Genomic DNA, 26,730 nt, shown 5'->3' with positions numbered 1-26,730 from the left:
AGTTCCAATAAGATCATACATCTATTTATAAGAAGTATGCATGCATCTGTAGTTCCGATAACATGATACATCTATTTATAAGAAGTATGAATGTATCTGTAGTTCCAAAAACATTATACATCTATTTATAAGAAGTATGAATGTGTCTGTAGTTCCAAAAACATGATACATCTATTTATAAGAAGTATGCATGCATCTGTAGTTCCAATAACATGATACATCTATTTTATAAGTATGAATGCATCTGTAGTTCCGATAACATGATACATCTATTAATAAGAAGTATGAATGCATCTGTAGTTCCGATAACATGATACGTCTATTTGTAAGAAGTATGAATGTGTCTGTAGTTCCAATAACATGATACATCTATTTATAAGTATGAATGCATCTGTAGTTCCAATCAGATCATACATCTATTTATAAGAAGTATGAATGCATCTGTAGTTCCGATAACATGATACATCTATTAATAAGAAGTATGAATGCATCTGTAGTTCCGATAACATGATACGTCTATTTGTATAGATGATTGCATCTGTAGTTCCAAAAACATGATAAATCTATTTATAACAAGTATGCATGCATCTGTAGTTCCAATAACATGAAAAATCTATTTATAAGAAGTATGCATGCATCTGTAGTTCCAAAAACATGATACATCTATTTGTAAGAAGTGTGAATGTTTCTGTAATTCCAAAAACATGATACATCTATTTGTAAGAAGTGTGAATGTGTCTGTAATTCCAAAAACACGATACATCTATTTGTAAGAAGTGTGAATGTGTCTGTAGTTCCAGTAACATGATACATCTATTTATAAGAAGTGTGAATGCATCTGTAGTTCCAATAACATAATACATCTATTTATAAGAAGTATGAATGTGTCTGTAGTTCCAATAACATAATACATCTATTTATAAGAAGTATGAATGTGTCTGTAGTTCCAATTACATGAAACATCTTTAAATTTAGATTCTTTATACAAAATATTATCAAATTTCATGTGGCACTATTTTGACATAATGTATTATAATATCTCGGTGAGAAATAGGAAATAAAACTGTGATCATTTTATTAAATATCAAAAGATGGGTAAATTCCTCCCAAAATAATATGACATTTAGTACTCTCCAGAACATGTTTAATTTCACTTTATTTGAATTGTGAATGCATTTTGTATTTATTGTAGAGATGATGCATCAAACATGGTCACCATTACCACACAATTAATATAAAAACTTTTTAATGACTTTTTCTCAAAAACCACTAAATAGAATTTTATTAAAAGTACCTTTGCTTATACAAATTCCAGATTTGTGTAAACAAAGCCAATCTGCCTTGAAACATGACCACTGTTATAAAAAAAAGAAAAACCTTTAAATATCTTCTCAAAATGTTTGCCCAAAAGAGTTTGACCAAATTTGAGAGAAAGCATTCTAGCATAAAGGGCATTGAAGTTTTTATGCAAATGCTGCTGTTTCAGCATCAACTGATTCTGTTTCATCAACAAAATTTTGCCAAATTTGACAGTATGTACCTACCTTGATGACATTTAACATTTCTAAAAATGCTTATCCTCCAACACATGAAATGGATGGATTTGTAGAAATAGAAAAACATTTCAACAACTTTATCTTAAGGTATTGCTCAACATAATTTGACAACTTTGAGTGAAAATAATTTTGGCACAAATAATGCTGACGTGCCATCAGGTAAGGATAACTATACAGACAATAGAAAAACCTGGAACAATTGTTTTCATGACATATGTTTCTTCAGAACGCATTAGATTAACCCAGATTGATTGGCTAAATGCAGGATCAGGTACCTTAGTGTGTCCTTGTGCAAGGCACTTGTCTTGGCTTTCTATAACCTTTAAAAAAATGTGTAGCCATGCATTAAAACACCAAACTAATCTACTTGTTCTCCAGCCATATGTAACTGATATTTTACTGTGTTTCATCATTTGCAATTATTTCCTATTTGCAGGCTGTAACACTAATCTCTTGCCTTTGCCTGGACTATCAGCTGTATGACAGGCAATTGTGGAATAACATTCTTCAACAGCTCTACACATTTGGACTGGTATGTATTCAGTTCTAAGCAGTTATACATATTTGGACTGGTATGTATTCAGTTCAATGCAGTTCTACACATTTGGGCTGTTATGTAATCCTTGTTTGTCAGCTGTACACATTTGGGCTATTATGTAATCCTTGTTTTTGTCAGATGTACACATTTGGGCTATTATGTAATCTTTGTTTGTCAGCTGTGCACAGTTGAGCTGGCATGTAAGGGTTGTGAAAACATGGGAAGTAACTCTTGCCATGAAAAAAATGAATAAAGCAAGCTACTGGATAAACAGCGATTTTTAATTACTTTCAATAAATCTTCCAAATTCGTAATGTCATAATAAAATCAGATGAAAAAAGTTTAAAAATAGATTTGAAAAGCTTTTTGATTTACAAGCATTTTTTTTCCCTTTCTATAACATGGATGTGCCATTCTACCAAGGGAGATTACCTATGTAATCTGTGCATACTTTTTCTATTAATATGCCATGAATATTCTAGTTTGCATTAGTCTGTTTTTGTAGTTTCTGTTTATGTTGGATATTGTTGCATAATTACCTCTGCAGATATTTTTGTCTGAATTTTGTTGTTGTTGCCATAATTGAATGTTGTAATTGGATGTCTTCAGATTCCAAGTAGGTGGTTCAGTGTGATATTTTACATATTACACATGTTAGCATTCTATATTGTTTCTCTTCTCATCTAAATCTCTTCTTTGCACTTGGTATATTTCACTGGATGATATACCAGTGAAACATTAATATTCTGGAAGTGAAAATGTAAAACAGAAATTTGCAAGTGATCTGTTAGCATAATGCAACTTGTAACAAAATAATGTCCCATTCTGGGAGTATAACATGCCAAAATGAAATTTAGTAGACCTTTTGAAAGTAGAATGGATTGATTGCACACATACTTTGTTAATTGGGGTCCATCCTGATTAGGACTGTTGAGTCCTGAAGTAATCTCATATATCAGTCTGTCTAACTCTCTGTATATTCATTACCAATTTGGTTTCTAGAAAGTAACTTTACTGAGAATTCTTGCATTTTAATCAAATTTTGAATGCAGCTTTATATGTATGGGACCTCAGAATAGTATGATTTCCGTCACTGTTTATAAGCTATACACCTGCCTGATTGCCCATCCCCCGAGCTTAACTTTCCCAAAGATTGCTAGTCTTCATCCTGATTTGTCATGTAGTGCTGTATTTGTAAGATTTTGAATTAGTTAGATTTCTGGCATTCCACAACATTTAAAGTTGTTTCCCTTGATTTCCCATCTTGGTTTGATTTCTGTGAAATAACAACACAGATTTGCTGAATTTCACCCGGAATGGGTAGTGCTTTCATGTTGATGAGTATGTATGTAGTGATGTTTTATGTATACCTGCCATAACACAATGTGTCACACAAAAAATGATATTTTATTTCCAAACCACCACATTGTGTTTTAAAATACAGAATTTTCAGTATCCTTAGAACGAAAGAAAAATAAACAGAGATAGAAATTATTTTTTTTACTACCACAAAATCTGTCCCTAGCGTGTAGTCTGTATAAAAAATAAACATTCCTGCTTAGAGCCCATTTAAAACTATCCTCAGAGCAGTTTATATAGCACGGAGCCAATTCAAAGGTAGCTTGGCCACACAGAGGCAGTTCAAAGGTAACATGACCACACAGTGGCAATTCAAAGGTAACTTGGTTAAACAGAGGCAATTCAAAGGTAACTTGGCCACAGAGAGGCAATTCCAATGTAACTTGGCCATGGAGAGACAATTCAAAGGTAACTTGGCCATACAGAGGCAATTCCAAGGTAAATTGGCCACACAGAGGCAATTCAGAGGTAACTTGGCCACACAGAGGCATTTCAAAGGTAACTTGGCCACACAGAGGCAGTTCAAAGGTAACATGACCACACAGTGGCATTTCAAAGGTAACTTGGTTAAACAGAGGCAATTCAAAGGTAACTTGGCCACAGAGAGGCAATTCCAATGTAACTTGGCCACGGAGAGACAATTCAAAGGTAACTTGGCCATACAGAGGCAATTCCAAGGTAAATTGGCCACACAGAGGCAATTCAGAGGTAACTTGGCCACAGAGGCATTTCAAAGGTAACTTGGCCACACAGAGGCAGTTCAAAGGTTAACTTGGCCACACAGGCAATTCAAAGGTAACTTGGTCACAGAGGCAATTCAAAGGTAACTTGGCCAAACAGAGGCAATTCAAAGGTAACTTGGTCACACAGAGGCAATTCAAAGGTAACTTGGTCACACAGAGGCAATTCAAAGGTAACTTGGTCACACAGAGGCAATTCAAAGGTAACTTGGTCATACAGGCAGTTCAAAGGTAACTTGGTCATACAGGCAATTCAAAGGTAACTTGGTCACACAGAGGCAATTCAAAGGTAACTTGGTCATACAGGCAATTCAAAGGTAACTTGGTCACACAGAGGCAATTCAAAGGTAACTTGGTCATACAGACAATTCAAAGGTAACTTGGTCACACATAAGCAACCACCATTTCTCATATTTAATGGTTGCAATGAGCTAGGGTGAAGCACTGTTAATCTTTTGAAGACTGTTGTGAGAGTTCATTAAGTTCATTTGCATGCACCAAGTGGAACAATGCAATTTGTTTGAAGTTATCGGTAAATCAAAGAAATGCATGTTGAAGAACAAAAGTTCATTGCCTTGAATGAGAATGTTTAAGCCAGTTTTGTTAAAGATTATTGGCAAGATCATAATAAACATAAACATTTATGTGAAGACTGATTTCACTCAATATTTAAAATGTGAAATATGATTATTTCAATAGCACAATGTAGCACACAGATTTATAATGACCATGAATTTAATTAGAAGAGTTATGGCCCATTATTGCCCATCCTGTTTTGGTTTATGCACTATAACTTTACTAAGATTGATTTCAACCAAAATTTAGCATGCACCTAATCAGTGGATTTAACATTAACCATCTTATTTGGAGACTTCTTGAATTTAAGTTGGCTTCTCACCATTCACATCGTCTTTTAGAGGAGTTACATCCTATGATTGCCCATTCACATAACTGGTTTCCCAAACCAAATTATTTTGTTTAAATCCCTGCCAAGCACATTATAGTGAGTGGGGTCCTTTGCAATGCCCCACTTTTTTAAATCAATTTTTTTTAGCTAGGAGTTTATATCTGCTTATACTTGTGATTTTTTGTATGGAAATTTCATGAAAATTGCCTGATTAGGTTTTGGAACTTTATGCTTTCATTATGGTCATTATTTACAATGTAGATATAATTTGATCTGTATAAGTCACTGGTAAAAATTATTTCCTTTTTTCAGTAATTGTATTGCTGTAGGAATATATCAGTTTTTGTTACATAAATGACACAGAAAAGGTGGTGGACTAAATGTTGTTTTGAATTTGTTCAAGAATTTGCTGAATAATTTAACATCAAGCCTACCAGAAATATATACTCTCTATGCAGGTTCAGTAGGTCTTATGTACATTCCTGTATGAATAATGAAGGGAACTAATCTGCAGTTACATGTATCCTGTCATGGCATTTCAGCTAATAAAGTTTTGGATGTTTAATTTTAGAAAGAAAAATTTTGAATTAAATAAAGTTTGCCCTATTTTTAGCATTATGCCTATTTGTTTACATTTTTGAAACATATTCATCTTGTATTCTCTCTTATGGTATATTTACTTTTGGTTGAAGGAATTTGCCTACCTGCAAAGTTTTGCAAGGTACTTGAATTTGCCATTTTTACTAACTGGTGTTTGCTCAGCACTTTATAGCCAGGATGGTGTTGATGTGTAATTAAAGTTATACATACATATAAATGAATACTTATATGAGATCATGATATTATTACCACCAGATGGAGCAGTTAGAATATGTTGTGATAAACCTGTGTCGTGTTCCTGACCTGTGGCAGATTCCCAGCTTCCCTAGAATGTGGCAGACTGTCCTTACAGGACCCCTAACAAAAGGTAACAATGACTTTCACTTTCATTTTTTTTTAATTGATTCTTTGTTCCTGCTTCAGCATTATACTGCCAAAAACAGCACAGAAGTCTGTGGATCAGTCTATAGCATTCAGATTACAGCCTGTGGACCAGTCTATAGTATTCCCAATACAGTCTGTGGATCAGTTAGAATTCATAGTACAGTGCATGGCCAAGAAATGTGCACATCTTTTCTGTGTTAAACATATGAGCATTGTAATGCATGAACTGAATAGTCATATATCCATGTGTTACAGTCAGTATATATACATGTACTGAATAGTCATATTTCAGGCTCTTACATTCAATACATATGCATGCACTGAATACTTAAAGTCAATATATACGCATGTACTGAATACTTAGAGTATATGCATGAAATGAATAGTCATATATGCATGTCTTACAGTCAGTATGTATGCATGTACCGAATAATCATATGTCAGCATCTTAAAGTCAGCATATATGCATGTACTGAATTGTCATATGTCAGTGTCTTACAGTCATTGTTTATGCATGTACTGAATTGTCATATGTCAGTGTCTTACAGTCAGTATATATGCATGTACTGAATAGTCATGTCACTGTCTTACAGTCAGCATATATGCATGTACTGAATTGTCATATGTCAGTGTCTTACAGTCAGTATATATGCATGTACTGAATAGTCATGTCAGTGTCTTACAGTCAGTATATATGCATGTACTGAATAGTCATATGTCAGTGTCTTACAGTCAGTATATATGTATGTACTGAATAGTCATATGTCAGTGTCTAACAGTCAGTTTATATGCATGCACTGAATAGTATATGTCAGTGTCAAACAGTGTTTATACATGTACTGAATAGTCACATGTCAGTGTCTTACAGTCAGTATATATTCATGATTTTCAAGATAAGGCTTGAGCCAACACTTTCTGTATAATGTAATAGTCCTTATTTAAGATATTGAAAAATAATATGTATATTGTAATAGTCCTTAATTATGATACGAAAAACAATGTGTATATTGTAATAGCACTTAATTATGATACTAAAATCAGTGTGTATAATGTAATAGTCCTTATTTAACATATTAAAAAACACTGTGTATATTGTAATAATCCTAAATTATGATACTAAAAACAATATGTATAATGTAATAGTCTGTATTTAATATATTAAAAAACAATGTAGAATGCTATAGCCTTTAATTATGATACTAATAACAATGTGTAGAATGTAATAGCCTTTAATTATGATGCTAATAACAATGTGTAGAATGTAATAGTCCTTAATTATGATACTAATAACAATGTGTAGAATGTAATAGTCCTTAATTATGATACTAATAACAATGTGTAGAATGTAAGTCTTTAATTATGATGCTAATAACAATGTGTAGAATGTAATAGTCCTTAATTATGATACTAATAACAATGTGTAGAATGTAAGTCTTTAATTATGATGCTAATAACAATGTGTAGAATGTAATAGTCCTTAATTATGATACTAATAACAATGTGTAGATTGTAATAGTCCTTAATTATGATACTAATAACAATGTATAGAATGTAATAGTCCTTAATTATGATACTAATAACAATGTGTAGAATGCTATAGTCCTTAATTATGATACTAATAACAATGTGTAGAATGTAATAGCCTTTAATTATGATGCTAATAACAATGTGTAGAATGTAATAGTCCTTAATTATGATACTAATAACAATGTGTAGATTGTAATAGTCCTTAAATATGATACTAATAACAATGTATAGAATGTAATAGTCCTTAATTATGATACTAATAACAATGTGTAGAATGCTATAGTCCTTAATTATGATACTAATAACAATGTGTAGAATGTAATAGTCCTTAATTATGATACTAATAACAATGTGTAGAATGTAATAGCCTTTAATTATGACACTAATAACAATGTGTAGATTGTAATAGTCCTTAATTATGATACTAATAACAATGTGTAGAATGTAATAGTCCTTAATTATGATACTAATAACAATGTGTAGAATGTAATAGTCCTTAATTATGATACTAATAACAATGTGTGGAATGTAATAGTCCTTAATTATGATACTAATAACAATGTGTAGAATGTAATAGCCCATATCTAAGATAAAATAAGACAACATAATGTGTATAAGTATGATAAATGCAGTATACCCGATGGAATGTCATTGTACATGTATTGGTCAGAGCGAGGTTTACGTTATTTTTTTTGAGCCTTTTTATGGTTTCTGACCTTTGGCTTATCCTTGTCTCCATGGCCAGAGTGTACACAGTTGTACTTTGATAAAGAATATGATGGAAATGGCTAGTTGTTGTTGTTGTAGAGTTTAATGTCATTTTTCAGCACATGATAGGCTATACATGGCAGCCAGTATTAGTGGTGGTGGAAGAACCCAGGAAAACCCTGGAAAGAACCACTGACCCACGAGAAGCTACAGGCAAGCTTTCTCACATATCCACATTGGCTGAATCTGAGACTTGAATCCATGCAGGCATAGGTGAGATGGCAGTGATCCGTAAAGGAGAGCACTTTAGACTACTCGGCAGTTACAGTTTTACCTTGATAAAGATCATGATTAGAATGGCCAGAGTGCACACATAGTCATACCTTGATAAAGAACATGATGGCAATGGTTAGAGAGCACACATAGTTGTACCTTGATAAAGAACATGATGGAAATGGTTAGAGTGCACACACATTTGTATTTTGATAAGGAACTTGATGGGAATGGTTAGACTGCACACATAGTTGTATCTTGATAAAGAATATGATGGGAATGGCCAGAGTGCACACATAGTCGTACCTTGATAAAGAACATGATGGAATGGCCAGAGTGCACACATAGTCGTACCTTGATAAAGAACATGATGTGGATGGCCAGAGTGCACATATAGTTTTACCTTGATAAAGAATATGATGGGAATGGCCAAAGTGCATACATATTCGTACATTGATAAAGAACATGATGTGAATGGTTGAGTGCACACATATTCATATATTGATAAAGAACATGATGGGAAAGGCCAGGGTGCATACATAGTTGCACCTTGATGAGGAACATGATGGAATGGCCAAAGTGCACACATATTCATACATTGATAAAGAACATAATGTGAATAGCTGAGTTCACATATAGTCGTACAATGATGAGGAACATGATGGGAATGGCCAGAGTGTACACATAGTCGTACATTGATGAGGAACATGATGGGAATGGCCAAAGTGCACACATATTCATACATTGATAAAGAACATGATGGGAATGGGCAAAGTGCATACATATTCGTACCTTGATGAGGAACATGATGGGAATGGCCAAAGTGCATACATATTCATACATTGATGAGGAACATGATGGGAATGACCAAAGTGCACACATATTCATACATTGATAAAGAACATGATGGGAATGGCCAAAGTGCATACATATTCGTACATTGATGAGGAACATGATGGGAATGGCCAAAGTGCATACATATACGTACATTGATGAGGAACATGATGGGAATGGCCAAAGTACATACATATTCATACATTGATGAGGAACATGATGGGAATGGCCAAAGTGCATACATATTCGTACATTGATGAGGAACATGATGGAAATGGTCAAAGTACATACATATTCATACATTGATAAAGAACATAATGGGAATGGTTGAGAGCTCACATAGTCATACCTTGATGAGGAACATGATGGAATGGCCAAAGTGCATAATATTCGTACATTGATAAAGAACATGATGGGAATGGCCAGAGTGCACACATAGTTGTACCTTGATAAAGAACATGATGGGAATGGTTACAGTGCACACATAGTCGTACCTTGATGAGGAACATGATGGAATGGCCAAAGTACATACATATTCGTACATTGATAAAGAACATGATGGGAATGGCCAGAGTGCACATGTACAGTGGAGCCTCGTTAATCCGGACTCCATTTATCCGGAAACCTCGCTATCCGGACATAATTCAACAAGAACGGAATTCCTAAACGTTATTTTGCTCCGTTAATCAAGAAATCCGTGTTCCGGATGTGGAAATCAAATTCGGGGACCAAAGTGTAAAATTACATTAAAACTTGTCTCGATAATCTGAAAATAATCTGTCCAAAAATAAGAAAATTCGAAAAATCATATGTGAAAATACAATCAGAAGAATAATACATAAAACACAGTAGTGAAGCCCTTGAGAATCTGTGGCCACTATCAATAACTAAGTAGCTTGACCATATTGTAACCAGTGATAGTATAAACAATGTCTGTTTTAGCTCGTCGCCGACAGGGGTGTTAATAATTAAATAAACACACTGGGATCAAATCGTCCACGCTTTTTGACATAACATATGGTAAATAAATTAAAAGTGTCATTAAGCCTTTTTGTTGTTTACCAATTGTATGAAACAATCACAGTTTATTGTTTGCTGTGCAAATACAGTTGACATTTTTAAGCTGTGGACAGTATAGGGCTTCAAAGAATCCAGGCAAACAAAGGTTACAGACTTCTTCAGGAAATTGACATAATAAATGTATGTACAGTACATCTATGTACATGAACATAGTGTGATGTGTTCGATGTGTTAATTGTCTAAACTTCTATTTACTGTATATGTACGTACTAGCACATGTTAAAATAATGTGAAATAAACACAAATTAATAGATGTATTCATTAATTTATTTCAACCATTATTGAATATACAGTACATTACATTTAAAGCTAGCATATACATGTACATATATAGGTGTGATGATATCGTAAAATAAAAAATGTCCATGATTCAATTATCTGGAAAACTCGTTAATCCGGACATATTCGCTGGGAACGAATGTGTCCGGATTAACGAGGCTCCACTGTAGTTGTACCTTGATGAAGAACATGATGGGAATGGTTAGAGTGCACACATAGTTGTGCCTTGATAAAGAACATGATGGGAATGGCCAGAGTGCACACATAGTTGTACCTTACTAAAGAACATGATGGGAATGGTCAGAGTGCACACACATTCGTACCTTAATAAAGAACAGTGAGAGTCCACACATAACCAAAACTTCTGATGCCGAGTACACAGTGTCTATCTCTTTATCAATGCAGAGTGAAAACAACAAAGAATCAAATGTTAAATGATCACATTAGGTCTGAGGTCTCTATAGTTGAATTTACTCAGTATTTATATAATTGTTCAGTCAGCAGTTCACTGTATAAATCCAGGATCTCTTGTAAATCTACCCATCTGTCATAATAAAATTTGACTGCATTCACCAAACTTTGTTGTGTGATGTCCATTCATTGTTGGAAGTTACTTGCTTACAGACCTTAGATTTTGGCCATATTTTAGTTGGAAATATATGTTATAAGTATTTCCCTCACCTCCCCACCCACTACCAAACTTAATATTGCAATGCATTTAAGTGCATAGGTCAGCAAGAGAGTTCAAAGGGTTCATTTTGACCACTTTTATTACCAAAATTATGCACTTTTGTCTCAAGTTTGTTCTGATGATGTAAGGAAAGTTTGTCATGGATTACATATATCATATATGCTCGCATATACGTTGACCCCCCTCTTTTTTTTTAGGGCTCCAAAACTAATTTCTCTTTGACCCTCCCATAAGTTGGGGAGTATTTTGCAAGTGATAGTCATCACCAAGTCAGAGCTGAACTTTGGAAAAATATATCATCTAAAGTAGATAGATTGATAGGAACTAGAATAATGACAAAAAGTAAGATACAGTTATAAATATGGATTGTGTGTGTGGTAGATTATAGATTGGAATATGTCAACAAATCAATTGACAATTTGTTCTTGTTAAAACCATTAAAATTCAAAATGCTTGACATTTTAAATCAATTTATATGATAAATCCATGACATCATTTATAGGTCACATACAGGTATGAAAATAGTTCAGAATAATCTGATAAACAATATCCCATAATATGCAGATTTCAGATGTCTTGCAAATAAACAATGAAAGTTAAGTCCATATTCACAATATCTTATAAATGTCACTACCTAATGTCAATTGGTACAAAGTCCCAGAATTCATCATATTTGTGTAATAAAATGCTGAATTTCTCCATCATCACCTAGTCATCGTAAATGTTGTGCAACTCCATTTCCTTGGCCTTACTATCGTATGCAGGTACTTACAGAGAGACTGAGCTTGGGCTTAGTCTGTAACACTTTGATCATGCAGGTTCATAGATAGTTCAAATAACCACCCTCTGTTATTTGACACTGAGCAAGTACCAAACTCACAGCTTGATCAAAGGGTTGTAACATGTGAAAATGAAGAGGGTGCTGCCTTTATAAGCTACTGAAAGATGTAGCACTCCACTTGTCACTGAACAAGTACAGATATTATTACAAGGTGCTGCCATTACATGTTGGGGCTTTTTAGTGCCATGTGCACTGGCAGTGACAAGTGGAGTGCTACATCTTTCAGTGAATGCTTGACCATAATCCATTAGCTTATAAAGGCATTACGCTCATCATTTTCACATGCAATACCTTTGATCAAGCACATTAAAAAAAATCAGTGAAAAATAATTACACAGCTATAACAATCAGACTTTACTCTTACATTTTTCCACATATAATAGAGGTATACCAAAAATGAAAAATGGTTAAAATTGCTGTTAAACGTAACATACACTACATTGCTTAACAGTTCACAGGCAGGCCTATGCATATGGAGTCGACTAGGTAACAGGTGTTCTATTTCTAGCGTGCTGCACTTTGTAACTATGCTCTATGAGGTAAAAGGGTAAACAACATTGGTAGACACTTCAGTTTGCATTGGGTAGATGTTATGTAGCGTAAAAATTTACAGTAATTTTGTGTACACCAAACAGCTAGAGTTTCCAGCATTACCTCAAAAATTTAAAAAAAAAATGAATGTCACACTTATCAGACTGAAATTTTCAGTAAAATAAAAATTGGCTTATAAGTGGGAATATATGGTAATTTATGTTCCCATAAACTTCACCATTTAGGTCTGTGGTAATCGGTAATTTTCATATTTAGCCAACAGGTTTTGTATTGCTTGCTGAACATGTTTATTTCTGACTAGACAATTTGTACATTTCTTCTACCTGGTCATAATGCATTAGGAAGACATCCACTAATTTGCAAATCCAGTCTTTCAAAGTTTTAAAGATAATTGCCATGTCTTTTGACTTGTTTTAGCAAAGAAGTACTAAACAATCATCTGCTTGCTAACGTTGAAATTAGATTTGAATGGTTTCAGATTTCCTAGTATGGTTGCCTGCACTGACTTTGACTCAGATTTCCTAGTATGGTTGTCTGCACTGACTTTGACTCAGATTTCCTGGTATAGTTGCCTGCACAGACTCAGACTGAAATTTCCTGGTATAGTTGCCTGCACTGACTTTGACTCAGATTTCCTGGTATAGTTGTCTGCACTGACTTTGACTCAGATTTCCTGGTATAGTTGCCTGCACTGACTTTCACTCAGATTTCCTAGTATGGTTGACTGCACTGACTTTGACTCCAACTTTGACTCAGATTTCCTAGTATGGTTGAACTTCATGTAATGTAACTCAGAATCATCATGTGGTCTTAAATGACAATGGTCTTTCAACATCCATTATTAACTGTTTACCCTTAAAGTGCTTGTCATTACACAAATTACTTCCACAGAGGTATCATAGCATTGGTAGCAGCATCTGTCTTATTTTCAAGTAGGCATCTATTTACACAGCACGGTTCTTCAGTTTGATATAATTTGTTGTTAAACTAAATTTGATTGTTATATTGGGCCCTGCAAAATCATAATGTTGTAGTTTGAACCTTGCATCAAGGAGGTTTTATAAATGCACATTTAAAATATAGGCTACCTAGAAAAACCCAAAATGGTTGATGTCTATGCCCTTTCAGATAGCAGACTGTGAGAAGAGTGCTCTTGGAACAGAGCAATATTCCTGTTCAGATAAGGAACAGATAAAGCTAAAAAATAATCAACAAATTAATGCTTATACAGCTAGGTACATCATCTTTAAAAATTTTGATTTCACTTGAGCTCTAACAACATGGAGCAGGAAGAAAGAGAGAGAGACATATATTTAAGTGTTAGGTAAATATTGAACTATGGCCATTACCTCCTCTCCCTCCTCTTTGTGTTGTGTTGGATAAAAGATAGTAAATTGTTTAGTATTATTGTATATATTCACTTACAAAAAGGCAAGTCCAACTGCAAACAAGACAGACCCTAATCTGCCATTGCAGAATGCACAGGCAGAGTAGAATCCATATTGTTTATTCTACTGATTACTTCTAACAAGTTACATAAATCCAGATCTGTTGGTGCATTATGTAATGGCAGATCTGGGTCTGTGCAGTTTGCCATTAAGCTTGACTTTTAAGCATGTATATTTATAACAGCTCAATAATGCTTATTTAATTGGACTGTTTGTTATCTTTAAGTTGCTGCTCCAGTACCTGAGGATTATGTTGACACCTGTATGCATTACTTCAACCTACTGTACAGGTGAGTTATATATATATTTGTACATGTCCTTGGAAATATGAGCTATATTTACTCACTTAAGTCAAGTCTAACTGCAAAACAGCATAGATCTTGATCTGCTCTTCCATAATGTGCTAGCAAAGTAGGGTCTGTGTTATATTTTTGCATAGATCCAGATTTACCAGCACTTTATGCAAGGTAGATCTGGGTTTATAGTTAGACTTGTAAGTAAATGTATACAGTAAGCATATCAAGCAGACTACATTGTGCTTAAAAATCTCATTGTTAAACCAACTGTGATGAACTTGTGTATTTTATATGTATATCTTAAATATGTTTTGAGGCTGAAAATAAAATATAGATAATTGCACTTGAGAAACAATCGTATAACCAAGACTAAATCTGGGTAACATGAGGTCCAATAAAATTTAAATATGAAAAAAGAAGACTTATTAACAACTAAAGTTTCTTATTATAGTTGCCAGTAGTATTAATGCCAAGGTTTATAATAAAAATCAACTGAGGTATCCTAGGAAGAATAGCGTTACAGCTAGTCAATTTAAAATTCGTTCATTCATTACAGAAGGAATCATTTAGAGACTGCTCTTAATTTAAACCATATATGCCTGTAACTCAAAGGCTGTCTAACATATATCTTATATAAACCATCATATGTATATGTTACATATAAACCATCATATGTATATATTATATATAAACTAATTAATATGGATATTGTTTTTTTAATTCCTGTTTTTAGTTGCCCTGTTGTAAATGATTTGGACCTCCCAGCCTTGTCTCGTCTCTATCAGAAGCTTGAATTGCCAGCATGTCAGCTTGGATGTCTTTTGCTGTCGGCTTCTACTGACCGGAATAATATTGAGGTAGAGGCATCAATGATGTCATATTTACATGTAACATCAATATGATCTGATTCATTGGTTCTTAGGACTAATGCATACATATACCTACTGTGTAGAGTTCATCTTTGTTTTTGACACAGCTTGCAAACTTTAAATGTGTTCTAGTATTGAGGAGAAGGTTATTACTTCACAGTCTGCCAACTTTTATTCCTTTTGGCATGTCCTGGCATGTGTTTGAACTTAATGATCCATGTATGATCCATGTCCTGGCATGTGTTTGAACTTAATGATCCATGTATGATCCATGTCCTGGCATGTGTTTGAACTTAATGATCCATGTATGATCCATGTCCTGGCATGTGTTTGAACTTAATGATTCATGTATGATCAATGTCCTGGCATGTGTTTGAACTTAATGATCCATGTATGATCGATGTCCTGGCATGTGTTTGAACTTAATGATCCATGTATGATCCATGTCCTGGCAAATGTTTGAACTTAATGATCCATGTATGATCCATGTCCTGGCATGTGTTTGAACTTAATGATCCATGTATGATCGATGTCCTGGCATGTGTTTGAACTTAATGATCCATGTATGATCGATGTCCTGGCATGTGTTTGAACTTAATGATCCATGTATGATCCATGTCCTGGCATGTGTTTGAACTTAATGATCCATGTATGATCCATGTCCTGGCATGTGTTTGAACTTAATGATCCATGTATGATCCATGTCCTGGCATGTGTTTGGACTTAATGATCCATGTATGATCCATGTCCTGGCAAATGTTTGAACTTAATGATCCATGTATAATCTTTGTTCATCCATTATCAGTTACTTTCCTGATTTTTTGGGGTGGGGAAACCCATCAAAAATTTCTCACAGTGTTTATGTTTGGAGAAGATAACAAAGAAATTGGAAATGTCCCAGTTGTCCAGGTCATATTAGTGCAAATAAGTTGAATGAATAGTCCTTCGTTCTACATTTATCTGCTACTCACATCATTTTATCTTAGAAGAAGCATCAATAAACTGAAAACTTTTATCAGTATGTGATATTTCTGTAAACTGAAAACTTTTATCAGTATGTAATATTTCTGTAAACTGAAAACTTTTATCAGTATGTGATGTTTCTGTAAACTGAAAACTTTTATCAGTATGTAATATTTCTGTAAAATAAAAACTGTTTTATCAGTATGTGATATATCTATAAACTGAAAACTTTTATCAGTATGTGATATTTCTGTAAACTGAAAACAGCATAGGCACAAAATTACATGCATTAAGGCAACTGGAACAAGTCATATTACATAGGAATATGATAGAGTGTATGAACATAAAGTGTTTAGAACTGAGGCCATTCTGATCACAGCACAAAGACTTCTCATTTACATCCTTTACCTCAAACAATAAATATCAGCAACGCCAACATTAAATTCACACAATGAGTACAAAACCTAGGTGTTACTCTAGACAGTGTTCTCACATTGCACCAACATATCTTGAGCTGAGACACATCAGCTCCATTCACATATATCTTTCAGTTGATGCCACTAAAACACTTGTGTTCATTAGTACTTTCAAGACTGGACTATTGTAACTCAATTCTGTCTGGTTCATCTCAATATCTACTCCAGAAACTTCAAATAGTTCAAAACACAGCTGCTCGGATCATACTTAGAGTACCACGATCAGAGCACCCACTGCTCTGTACCCTACACTGGCTATCCATTCGATCCAGAATCAAACACAAAATTTGTTCTCTGTGCTACGTTTCACTGATGGACTCTAGTCCAACATACCTATCCGACCTCACCCATGTGTACACACCAGCAAGATACTTACACTCCTCTTCTGACAATCGCATACTCATTATTCCCACTACAAAAACGAAGTCATATGGGCGTTTTTTTTGCATACCAGGGCCCAGCAATGGGGAATGAATTGCCCTCTGAACTTAGACACAAAGACACAGTGCTCGTAAAATTCACTTATTTCAACTGCAAGAACAAACTTAAAGACCTAATAATGTTCCCTACCTTAAATATTTTCAGCATGTTTTTTTTGTTTTTTTTTTTAATTTCATGGTGTTTGTTTTTTGTAATAATATCATTATATATGGTTTTTTATGTTATAGGTGTTGTCTAATATTGTAAAGGGGGGCCCCAGATGGGCCGAGTGGTCTAAAGCGCTCTCCGTTATGGATCACTGCCATCTCTCACCTCTGTCTGCGCTGGTTCGAGTCTCGGATTCAGCCAATGTGGGTATGTGAGAAAGCTTGCCAGTAGCTTCTCGTGGGTCAGTGGTTCTTTCCGGGTCTTCCCGGGTTCTTCCTCCACCATTAATACTGGCCGCCATGTATAGTCTATCATGTGCTGAAAATTGGCGTTAAACCCCATACAACTAAAGAATAGGCGCTATACAAAGTCCTTATTATTATTGTTATTATTATTATTAATTATGTAAACATGTTCCACTTTTTTCAGGCAGGTAAACGTATTCTGCTGTTAGCAGTCAGCTAGCCTTACACACTGTAAATGGTATTCTTTTTACAATGTGTAATTTGATCCATGACCAAATCTAATTATAAAGGGACCATGTATACTGATCTGCCATTAATGAGAGAGACGTGTGTGTGTGTGTGTATATATATATATATATATATATGTATTCCCTGCAGAATCTGGTTCAGGGTTGTCCCATGGAAATACTGGACAATGTGGTTTACCTGCTGCCCCATGATTTGAATCACAGCATGGCACTCAAGGTGAGTAACACATCATTACATGTTCTTTTATAAATCAATTTTACCTGTTTCAAAATACAAGTGAGCTTGTTTGTTGCCACATCCATGATGGTGGTGGTTGTAAAATGACATTGGTGTGAGTGTAATCAAATCATAACCAATTTGTTTCATACTTTTTTCCAGGCACAAATGCTTCTTCAGTTACAAAGCTTCACATTCACAAACCTATTGATAAATACTGCTTCATCACACTAGTCAACTGTATATGTACATCTCATAATGCAAGGGGGAACTTTTCTATGTCTTTTGCAGCATGTTTTAATGGTGAAGTCTCAAGGCTGTGTTTGAGTTAAAGGAAAAAGTGATTAAACTCTTTTTTTCATGAACCAGATGTAGTACACTAAAGACTGAGTAACTGTGGCTTGTTGGTGAGCAAGGTAGATTTTGCACTTGAAAGGGTGTGGGTTGGAATCCTACCATTGGTTCATCCTGGATTGGCTAGTGTAGTATGTCCTTGGGCAAGGTATGTTTAATTTCCTTGGCACTAAATAACCTACTTGTTTTGCTGTGCCTTGAAACACCAAATCAACAACAGCAGTAGACTAAAGTTAAAGTAAAATTTTGCTTCTTTAATGGAATTACAGTTCGTGGTAGGGGTAGAGAGGATTAAGAAAAAACTCCAACTCTCTGCACATCCTGACAGAAATGCCCCTGCCATTTGCAGAGAATTGCTCTGCACACCTTGCTTTCTTGCAGAGTCAGTGCAGATGAACACCATGGAGTGGATGTGATGTCTGTCAATGAGCATGGTTTACTGTGTTTGGTTTCTGTACACATGTTCTTGAGAGAGAGGCACCAATTTATCTACTTTGTTACAAGCTGATTATAAACATTTCCTAGTTCTAATGAATATAATGTAATAGACATAATGCCAAATCAAATTTTAGATAATATTAACTTAATGGCAATTAAAACTGTATTACTACTACTGTACATTTTTTCATTTAGAATGAGTTGATTGACTTTGAAATAAGTTTATGCTTTTACTTTATGTAAAGAAATCTGAACAAGCTTACTAATGATGGTGTAAATTTATCTTACTGGTTAAACATGAAAAGTTATCCTACAAGATATGGACAGTTAAATTCAAGATGACATGTTTAAAAAAGAACAAGAAAAACAAAAAACAGAAAGTAATAAAATTTCACTTAAATGAAAACCACGTGTTTAGTCCTTAAGCAGTAATGACCCAGTAATGAGACTGGATATACATGTACACAACTAGGAACTAGTTCATTTCTGACCATTTGTGCTGTAAGGGACTGACCAGTTAATTTATGGGGCTAAGTTGTTCTTTCAGACTAAGATATTTTTTGTTCTTTCATTTATCACATATAAATTTGTTTTAAGTAAAAAATAAGGAATGGCATAGCGTCCTTTTTGATCTACATGGCAGAACAAAACAAGTGTTTTTTTCAAACATATATTCCCTACTTTTGAAGCTTAAATGGTCTCTCCCTAATAAAGAATTTGATTAATCAGATGTTCTGCAGAAATGAAGGCATTGATCATTGTAAACACTGTAATAAAATGTTATCATCAGAAGATGATATCAGTTTCATCTTGGGAAAGATGCGTTTCCATCAATGAAGCCAGTTGACTTAGCCTGTTGTATTTAACAGTTCAAATTATGGTCCTGGCATTAAAAATTAAAGTATGGTATCTGTTCTTAATTAATCTAACCTCAAGATATTGTTGAAATGAATCATAGATATGAAAAACTGTCAAATATTAAATGTTCAGAGATTTTAATTTCCAATAAATTTAGGGCATTTGACATTGCTATGAACAAATGTTGCAAAAAATCAGATGAACACAACTGAAGTTTATTGTATCTCCTTAGGAGTGAATGCAGATCCTTGTCTAAGTTGAATCTGTCATGGGTAAGAACCTGGCTGAACAAGACATACACAAAATTGAACCACTCTAGAGTTCCATTGGTTCATTTTGTACAAATCCTCCTCATTGCCTTTGCAATTGGGAAGCAGAATCAGCAAATGCATGTCCTATAGGTGGACCCAACTTTGTACAATTCTGACAAGATGGGTCAGTATTGCTCATGACAAAGACATGTCCTATAGGTGGACCCAGCTTCATGCAGTTCTGACAAGATGGGTCAGCAATGCTGATGACAAAGACATGTCCTATAGGTAGACCCAGCTTCATGCAGTTCTGACAAGATGGGTCAGCAATGCTCATGACAAAGACATGTCCTATAGGTGGAGCCAGCTTCATGCAGTTCTGACAAGATGGGTCAGCAATGCTCATGACAAATACATGTCCTATAGGTAGACCCAGTTTTATGCAGTTCTGACAAGATGGGTCAGCAGTGCTTATGACAAATACATGTCCTATAGGTGGACCCAGCTTTATGCAGTTCTGACAAGATGGGTCAGCATTGCTCATGACAAATACATGTCCTATAGGTAGACCCAGCTTCATGCAGTTCTGACAAGATGGGTCAGCAATGCTCATGACAAAGACATGTCCTATAGGTGGAGCCAGCTTCATGCAGTTCTGACAAGATGGGTCAGCAATGCTCATGACAAATACATGTCCTATAGGTAGACCCAGCTTTATGCAGTTCTGACAAGATGGGTCAGCAATGCTCATGACAAATACATGTCCTATAGGTAGACCCAGCTTTATGCAGTTCTGACAAGATGGGTCAGCAATGCTCATGACAAATACATGTCCTATAGGTGGACCCAGCTTTATGCAGTTCTGACAAGATGGGTCAGCAATGCTCATGACAAATACATGTCCTATAAGTGGACCCAGCTTTATGCAGTTCTGACAAGATGGGTCAGCAATGCTCATGACAAATACATGTCCTGTAGGCGGACCCAGCTTCATGCAGTTCTGACAAGATGGGTCAGCATTGCTCATGACAAATACATGTCCTATAGGTGGACTCAGCTTTATGCAGTTCTGACAAGATGGGTCAGCATGGCTCACAAATACATGTCCTATAGGTGGACCCAGCTTTATACAGTTCTGACAAGATAGGTCAGCAATGTTCATGACAAATACATGTCCTATAGGTGGACCCAGTTTCATGCAATTCTGACAAGATGGGTCAGCATTGATCATGACAAATACATGTCCTATAAGTGGACCCAGCTTTATACAGTTCTGACAAGATGGGTCAGCATTGCTCATGACAAATACATGTCCTATAGGTGGACCCAGCTTTATACAGTTCTGACAAGATGGATCAGCAATGCTCATGACAAATACATGTCCTATAGGTGGACCCAGCTTTATACAGTTCTGACAAGATGGATCAGCAATGCTGATGACAAATACATGTCCCATAGGTGGACCTGGCTTCATGCAGTTCTGACAAGATGGGTCAGCATTGCTCATGACAAATACATGTCCTATAGGTGGACCCAGCTTCATGCAGTTCTGACAAGATGGGTCAGCATTGCTCATGACAAATACATGTCCTATAGGTGGACCCTGCTTTATGCAGTTCTGGCAAGATGGGTCAGCATTGCTCACAAATACATGTCCTATAGGTGGACCCAGCTTTATACAGTTCTGACAAGATGGGTCAGCATTGCTCATGACAAATACATGTCCTATAGGTGGACCCAGCTTTATACAGTTCTGACAAGATGGATCAGCAATGCTCATGACAAATACATGTCCTATAGGTGGACCCAGCTTTATAGAGTTCTGACAAGATGGATCAGCAATGCTGATGACAAATACATGTCCCATAGGTGGACCTGGCTTCATGCAGTTCTGACAAGATGGGTCAGCATTGCTCATGACAAATACATGTCCTTTAGGTGGACCCAGCTTCATGCAGTTCTGACAAGATGGGTCAGCATTGCTCATGACAAATACATGTCCCATAGGTGGACCTGGCTTCATGCAGTTCTGACAAGATGGGTCAGCATTGCTCATGACAAATACATGTCCTATAGGTGGACCCAGCTTTATAGAGTTCTGACAAGATGGATCAGCAATGCTGATGACAAATACATGTCCCATAGGTGGACCTGGCTTCATGCAGTTCTGACAAGATGGGTCAGCATTGCTCATGACAAATACATGTCCTATAGGTGGACCCAGCTTCATGCAGTTCTGACAAGATGGGTCAGCATTGGTCACAAATACATGTCCTATAAGTGGACCCAGCTTTATACAGTTCTGACAAGATGGGTCAGCAATACTCATGACAAATACATGTCCTATAGGTGGACCCAGCTTCATGCAGTTCTGACAAGATGGGTTAGCAATGCTCATGACAAATACATGTCCTATAGGTGGACCCAGCTTTATACAGTTCTGACAAGATGGGTCAGCAATGCTCATGACAAATACATGTCCTATAGGTGGACCCAGTTTCATGCAATTCTGACAAGATGGGTCAGCAATGCTCATAACAAATACATGTCCTATAGGTGGACCCAGCTTCATGCAGTTCTGACAAGATGGGTCAGCAATGCTGATGACAAAGACATGTCCTATAGGTGGACCCAGCTTTATACAGTTCTGACAAGATGGGTCAGCATTGCTCATGACAAATACATGTCCTGTAGGTGGACCCAGCTTTATACAGTTCTGACAAGATGGGTCAGCATTGCTCACAAATACATGTCCTATAGGTGGACCCAGATTTATACAGTTCTGACAAGACGGGTCAGCATTGCTCATGACAAATACATGTCCTATAGGTGGACCCAGCTTCATGCAGTTCTGACAAGATGGGTCAGCATTGTTCATGACAAATACATGTCCTATAGGTGGACCCAGCTTTATACAGTTCTGACAAGATGGATGAGCATTGCTCACAAATACATGTCCTATAAGTGGACCCAGCTTTATACAGTTCTGACAAGATGGGTCAGCAATGCTCATGACAAATACATGTCCTATAAGTGGACCCAGCTTTATACAGTTCTGACAAGATGGGTCAGCATTGCTCACAAATACATGTCCTATAAGTGGACCCAGCTTTATACAGTTCTGACAAGATTGGTCAGCATTGCTCATGACAAATACATGTCCTATAGGTGGACCCAGCTTTATACAGTTCTGACAAGATGGGTCAGCAATACTCATGACAAATACATGTCCTATAGGTGGACCCAGCTTCATGCAGTTCTGACAAGATGGGTTAGCAATGCTCATGACAAATACATGTCCTATAGGTGGACCCAGCTTCATGCAGTTCTGACAAGATGGGTCAGCAATGCTGATGACAAAGACATGTCCTATAGGTGGACCCAGCTTTATACAGTTCTGACAAGATGGGTCAGCATTGCTCATGACAAATACATGTCCTGTAGGTGGACCCAGCTTTATACAGTTCTGACAAGATGGGTCAGCATTGCTCACAAATACATGTCCTATAGGTGGACCCAGATTTATACAGTTCTGACAAGACGGGTCAGCATTGCTCATGACAAATACATGTCCTATAGGTGGACCCAGCTTCATGCAGTTCTGACAAGATGGGTCAGCATTGTTCATGACAAATACATGTCCTATAGGTGGACCCAGCTTTATACAGTTCTGACAAGATGGGTCAGTATTGCTCATGACAAATACATGTCCTATAGGTGGACCCAGATTTATACAGTTCTGACAAGACGGGTCAGCATTGCTCATGACAAATACATGTCCTATAGGTGGACCCAGCTTCATGCAGTTCTGACAAGATGGGTCAGCATTGTTCATGACAAATACATGTCCTATAGGTGGACCCAGCTTTATACAGTTCTGACAAGATTGGTCAGCATTGCTCATGACAAATACATGTCCTATAGGTGGACCCAGCTTTATAGAGTTCTGACAAGATTGATCAGCAATGCTCATGACAAATACATATCCCATAGGTAGACCTGGCTTCATGCAGTTCTGACAAGATGGGTCAGCATTGCTCATGACAAATACATGTCCTATAGGTGGACCCTGCTTTATGCAGTTCTGACAAGATGGGTCAGCATTGCTCACAAATACATGTCCTATAGGTGGACCCAGCTTTATACAGTTCTGAAAAGATGGTCAGCAATGCTCATGACAAATACATGTCCTATAGGTGGACCCAGCTTTATACAGTTCTGACAAGATGGGTCAGTATTGCTCATGACAAATACATGTCCTATAGGTGGACCCAGCTTTATACAATTCTGACAAGATGGGTCAGCATTGCTCACAAATACATGTCCTATAGGTGGACCCAGATTTATACAGTTCTGACAAGATGGGTCAGCATTGCTCATGACAAATACATGTCCTAAAAGTGGAACCAGCTTTATACAGTTCTGAAAAGATGGTCAGCAATGCTCATGACAAATACATGTCCTATAGGTGGACCCAGCTTTATACATTTCTGACAAGATGGGTCAGTATTGCTCATGACAAATACATGTCCTATAGGTGGACCCAGCTTTATACAGTTCTGACAAGATGGGTCAGCATTGCTCACAAATACATGTCCTATAGGTGGACCCAGATTTATACAGTTCTGACAAGATGGGTCTGCATTGCTCATCACAAATACATGTCCTATAGGTGGACCCAGCTTTATGCAGTTCTGACAAGATGGGTCAGCATTGCTCACAAATACATGTCCTATAGGTGGACCTAGATTTATACAGTTCTGACAAGATGGGTCTGCATTGCTCATCACAAATACATGTCCTATAAGTGGACCCAGCTTTATGCAGTTCTGACAAGATGGGTCAGCAATGCTCATGACAAATACATGTCCTATAGGTGGACCCAGCTTTATACAGTTCTGACAAGATGGGTCAGCAATGCTCATGACAAATACATGTCCTATAGTTGGACCCAGTTTCGTGCAGTTCTGACAAGATGGGTCAGCATTGCTCATGATGGCCACTGCTTTCATTGCCAAAAAGAAGCTGCAGTTCATGGATAATCAGATTTTGGTAATAAATTCCTGTCTACTCTGGACTCTTCATCTATAGGAACCAGTACAAGCTTTGAAGTGGTACTTTAAAAAACCAAACCATTGCATTGAGGGAGATCACACCTTTTCTTGCCCAAACAGAGGAATAAGACAATATATCAACGCACACTTTTATACTCAGTAAAGTGGGTTAATCATTTTGTTTACTGGAAATAACCCAACACCAAAGATTTGCTTTGCACCTCAGCTCACAAAGTTAGGACAGTTACCACAGACATTGCTTTTGATCAAAACTATTATCACTTAAAAAGGACACAGCTTCATGACTTCCACTGGATTATCTAGAATCAGTCTCACATCTGGGTCTCTCAGGGGTAAGGAGATGTATCTCCCTCCACCTCTTACCTATTCTTCTTAGGTATTATGATCAGGTAAGATATTTGAAGAATAAATCAATTTTTTTTTAATAAAATGTTTCTTCGATAATATTTACCTGATGATAATACACGTATAACCATATAACCTTCCAGCCTCCTTGCAGTTACATCCACATAGAGAGTGTGCCTCCCACTGACAATTACTCAGGATTTGGTGCAAAGTCTGGTATAAGGGGAGATCACTCTAACTGCCACCTAGGTGGGTAGATAACTTTTAGTTATTTAGCTAAGAAGTTATAATCTGGGTTGGGTGGATTTGTGAGGTATTAGTAGTTCTAAGATAGTATGACTGGTTAAGTATTATCAAAAGAACTCATTTTACTGGGAAACAAAATGGTTTCCCTTACCCCACCTCAGATCCCCAGACTTACATCCCAGGGAGTGAGTGTCTTTGTTATAACATGCAAACTGTTCATAGCCTCTATGAACTTGAATACTCTTAATGGACGATAAATCACAAATTTATTCATTCAAACTGGCAATACCAATACCTATCCCCAAGAATTACCCCTTGCCAACTATTAAGACATCACCATATAACTAACTGAACATACATACATACATACATACATCCTCTTATTATGTCACACTCCCTTGGACATGACCTTAAGGTTGCAAATTTTGGAGAATGGTGATGTTGTAGGGTTTAATGCCATTTTTCAGCACATGAAAGGCTATATATGGTGGCCATTATTAATGGTGGGGAAGGAACCTGGGGAAACCCCTGAAAGAACCACCAGCCCACAAGAAGCTACTGGCAAGCTTTCTCACATACCCACATTAGCCGAATCCAAGACTCAAACCCACGCAGACAGAAGTGAGATGGCAGTAATCTGTAACAGAGTGCTTTAAACCACTCGGCCACTCGGGGCCCCAGAAGAATAGTGAAAGTAGTTTCATGTTTAGTTATGATGTAATTGCTCAGTTCTGTTAACTATGTTAATCTGTATCATTACAGATTAAAAGTTGATCCTATAAGTGCAATACAGCGGAACTTCTACCTTACCATGAGTTAAATGTACTGGCTGAAACTTTTTTAGAATTGAAGAGTAGCTTTAAGAAGATGTATTGAATATGGTATACTAATAGTGATTGTCAGAATTGAAGAGTAGCTACAAAGAGATCTATTGTATATGGTAT

The 26,730-nt window shown here is 36.3% G+C and overlaps 1 protein-coding gene across 1 annotated transcript in view; it reads left to right on the top strand.

Moving 5' to 3' along the window:
• Nucleotides 1-26,730, top strand: part of LOC149808394 (kinetochore-associated protein 1-like) — a 221,977-nt gene that overhangs the window by 183,227 nt on the left and 12,020 nt on the right. Inside the window, exons 55-59 of the mRNA XM_089976616.1 lie at nucleotides 1,993-2,088; nucleotides 5,956-6,067; nucleotides 14,544-14,607; nucleotides 15,347-15,470; nucleotides 18,133-18,219. Of these exons, the coding sequence (XP_089832742.1) occupies nucleotides 1,993-2,088; nucleotides 5,956-6,067; nucleotides 14,544-14,607; nucleotides 15,347-15,470; nucleotides 18,133-18,219 (483 nt within the window). The remainder of the gene's footprint in view (nucleotides 1-1,992; nucleotides 2,089-5,955; nucleotides 6,068-14,543; nucleotides 14,608-15,346; nucleotides 15,471-18,132; nucleotides 18,220-26,730) is intronic.

Source organism: Sinohyriopsis cumingii, chromosome 1 (genome assembly GCF_028554795.1).
Source record: "Sinohyriopsis cumingii isolate HCF-2022 chromosome 1, ASM2855479v2, whole genome shotgun sequence".
Taxonomy (NCBI): domain Eukaryota; kingdom Metazoa; phylum Mollusca; class Bivalvia; order Unionida; family Unionidae; genus Sinohyriopsis; species Sinohyriopsis cumingii.
The sequence above is the reverse complement of the archived record's forward strand: the minus strand, read 5'-3'. Positions and strand labels throughout refer to the sequence as shown.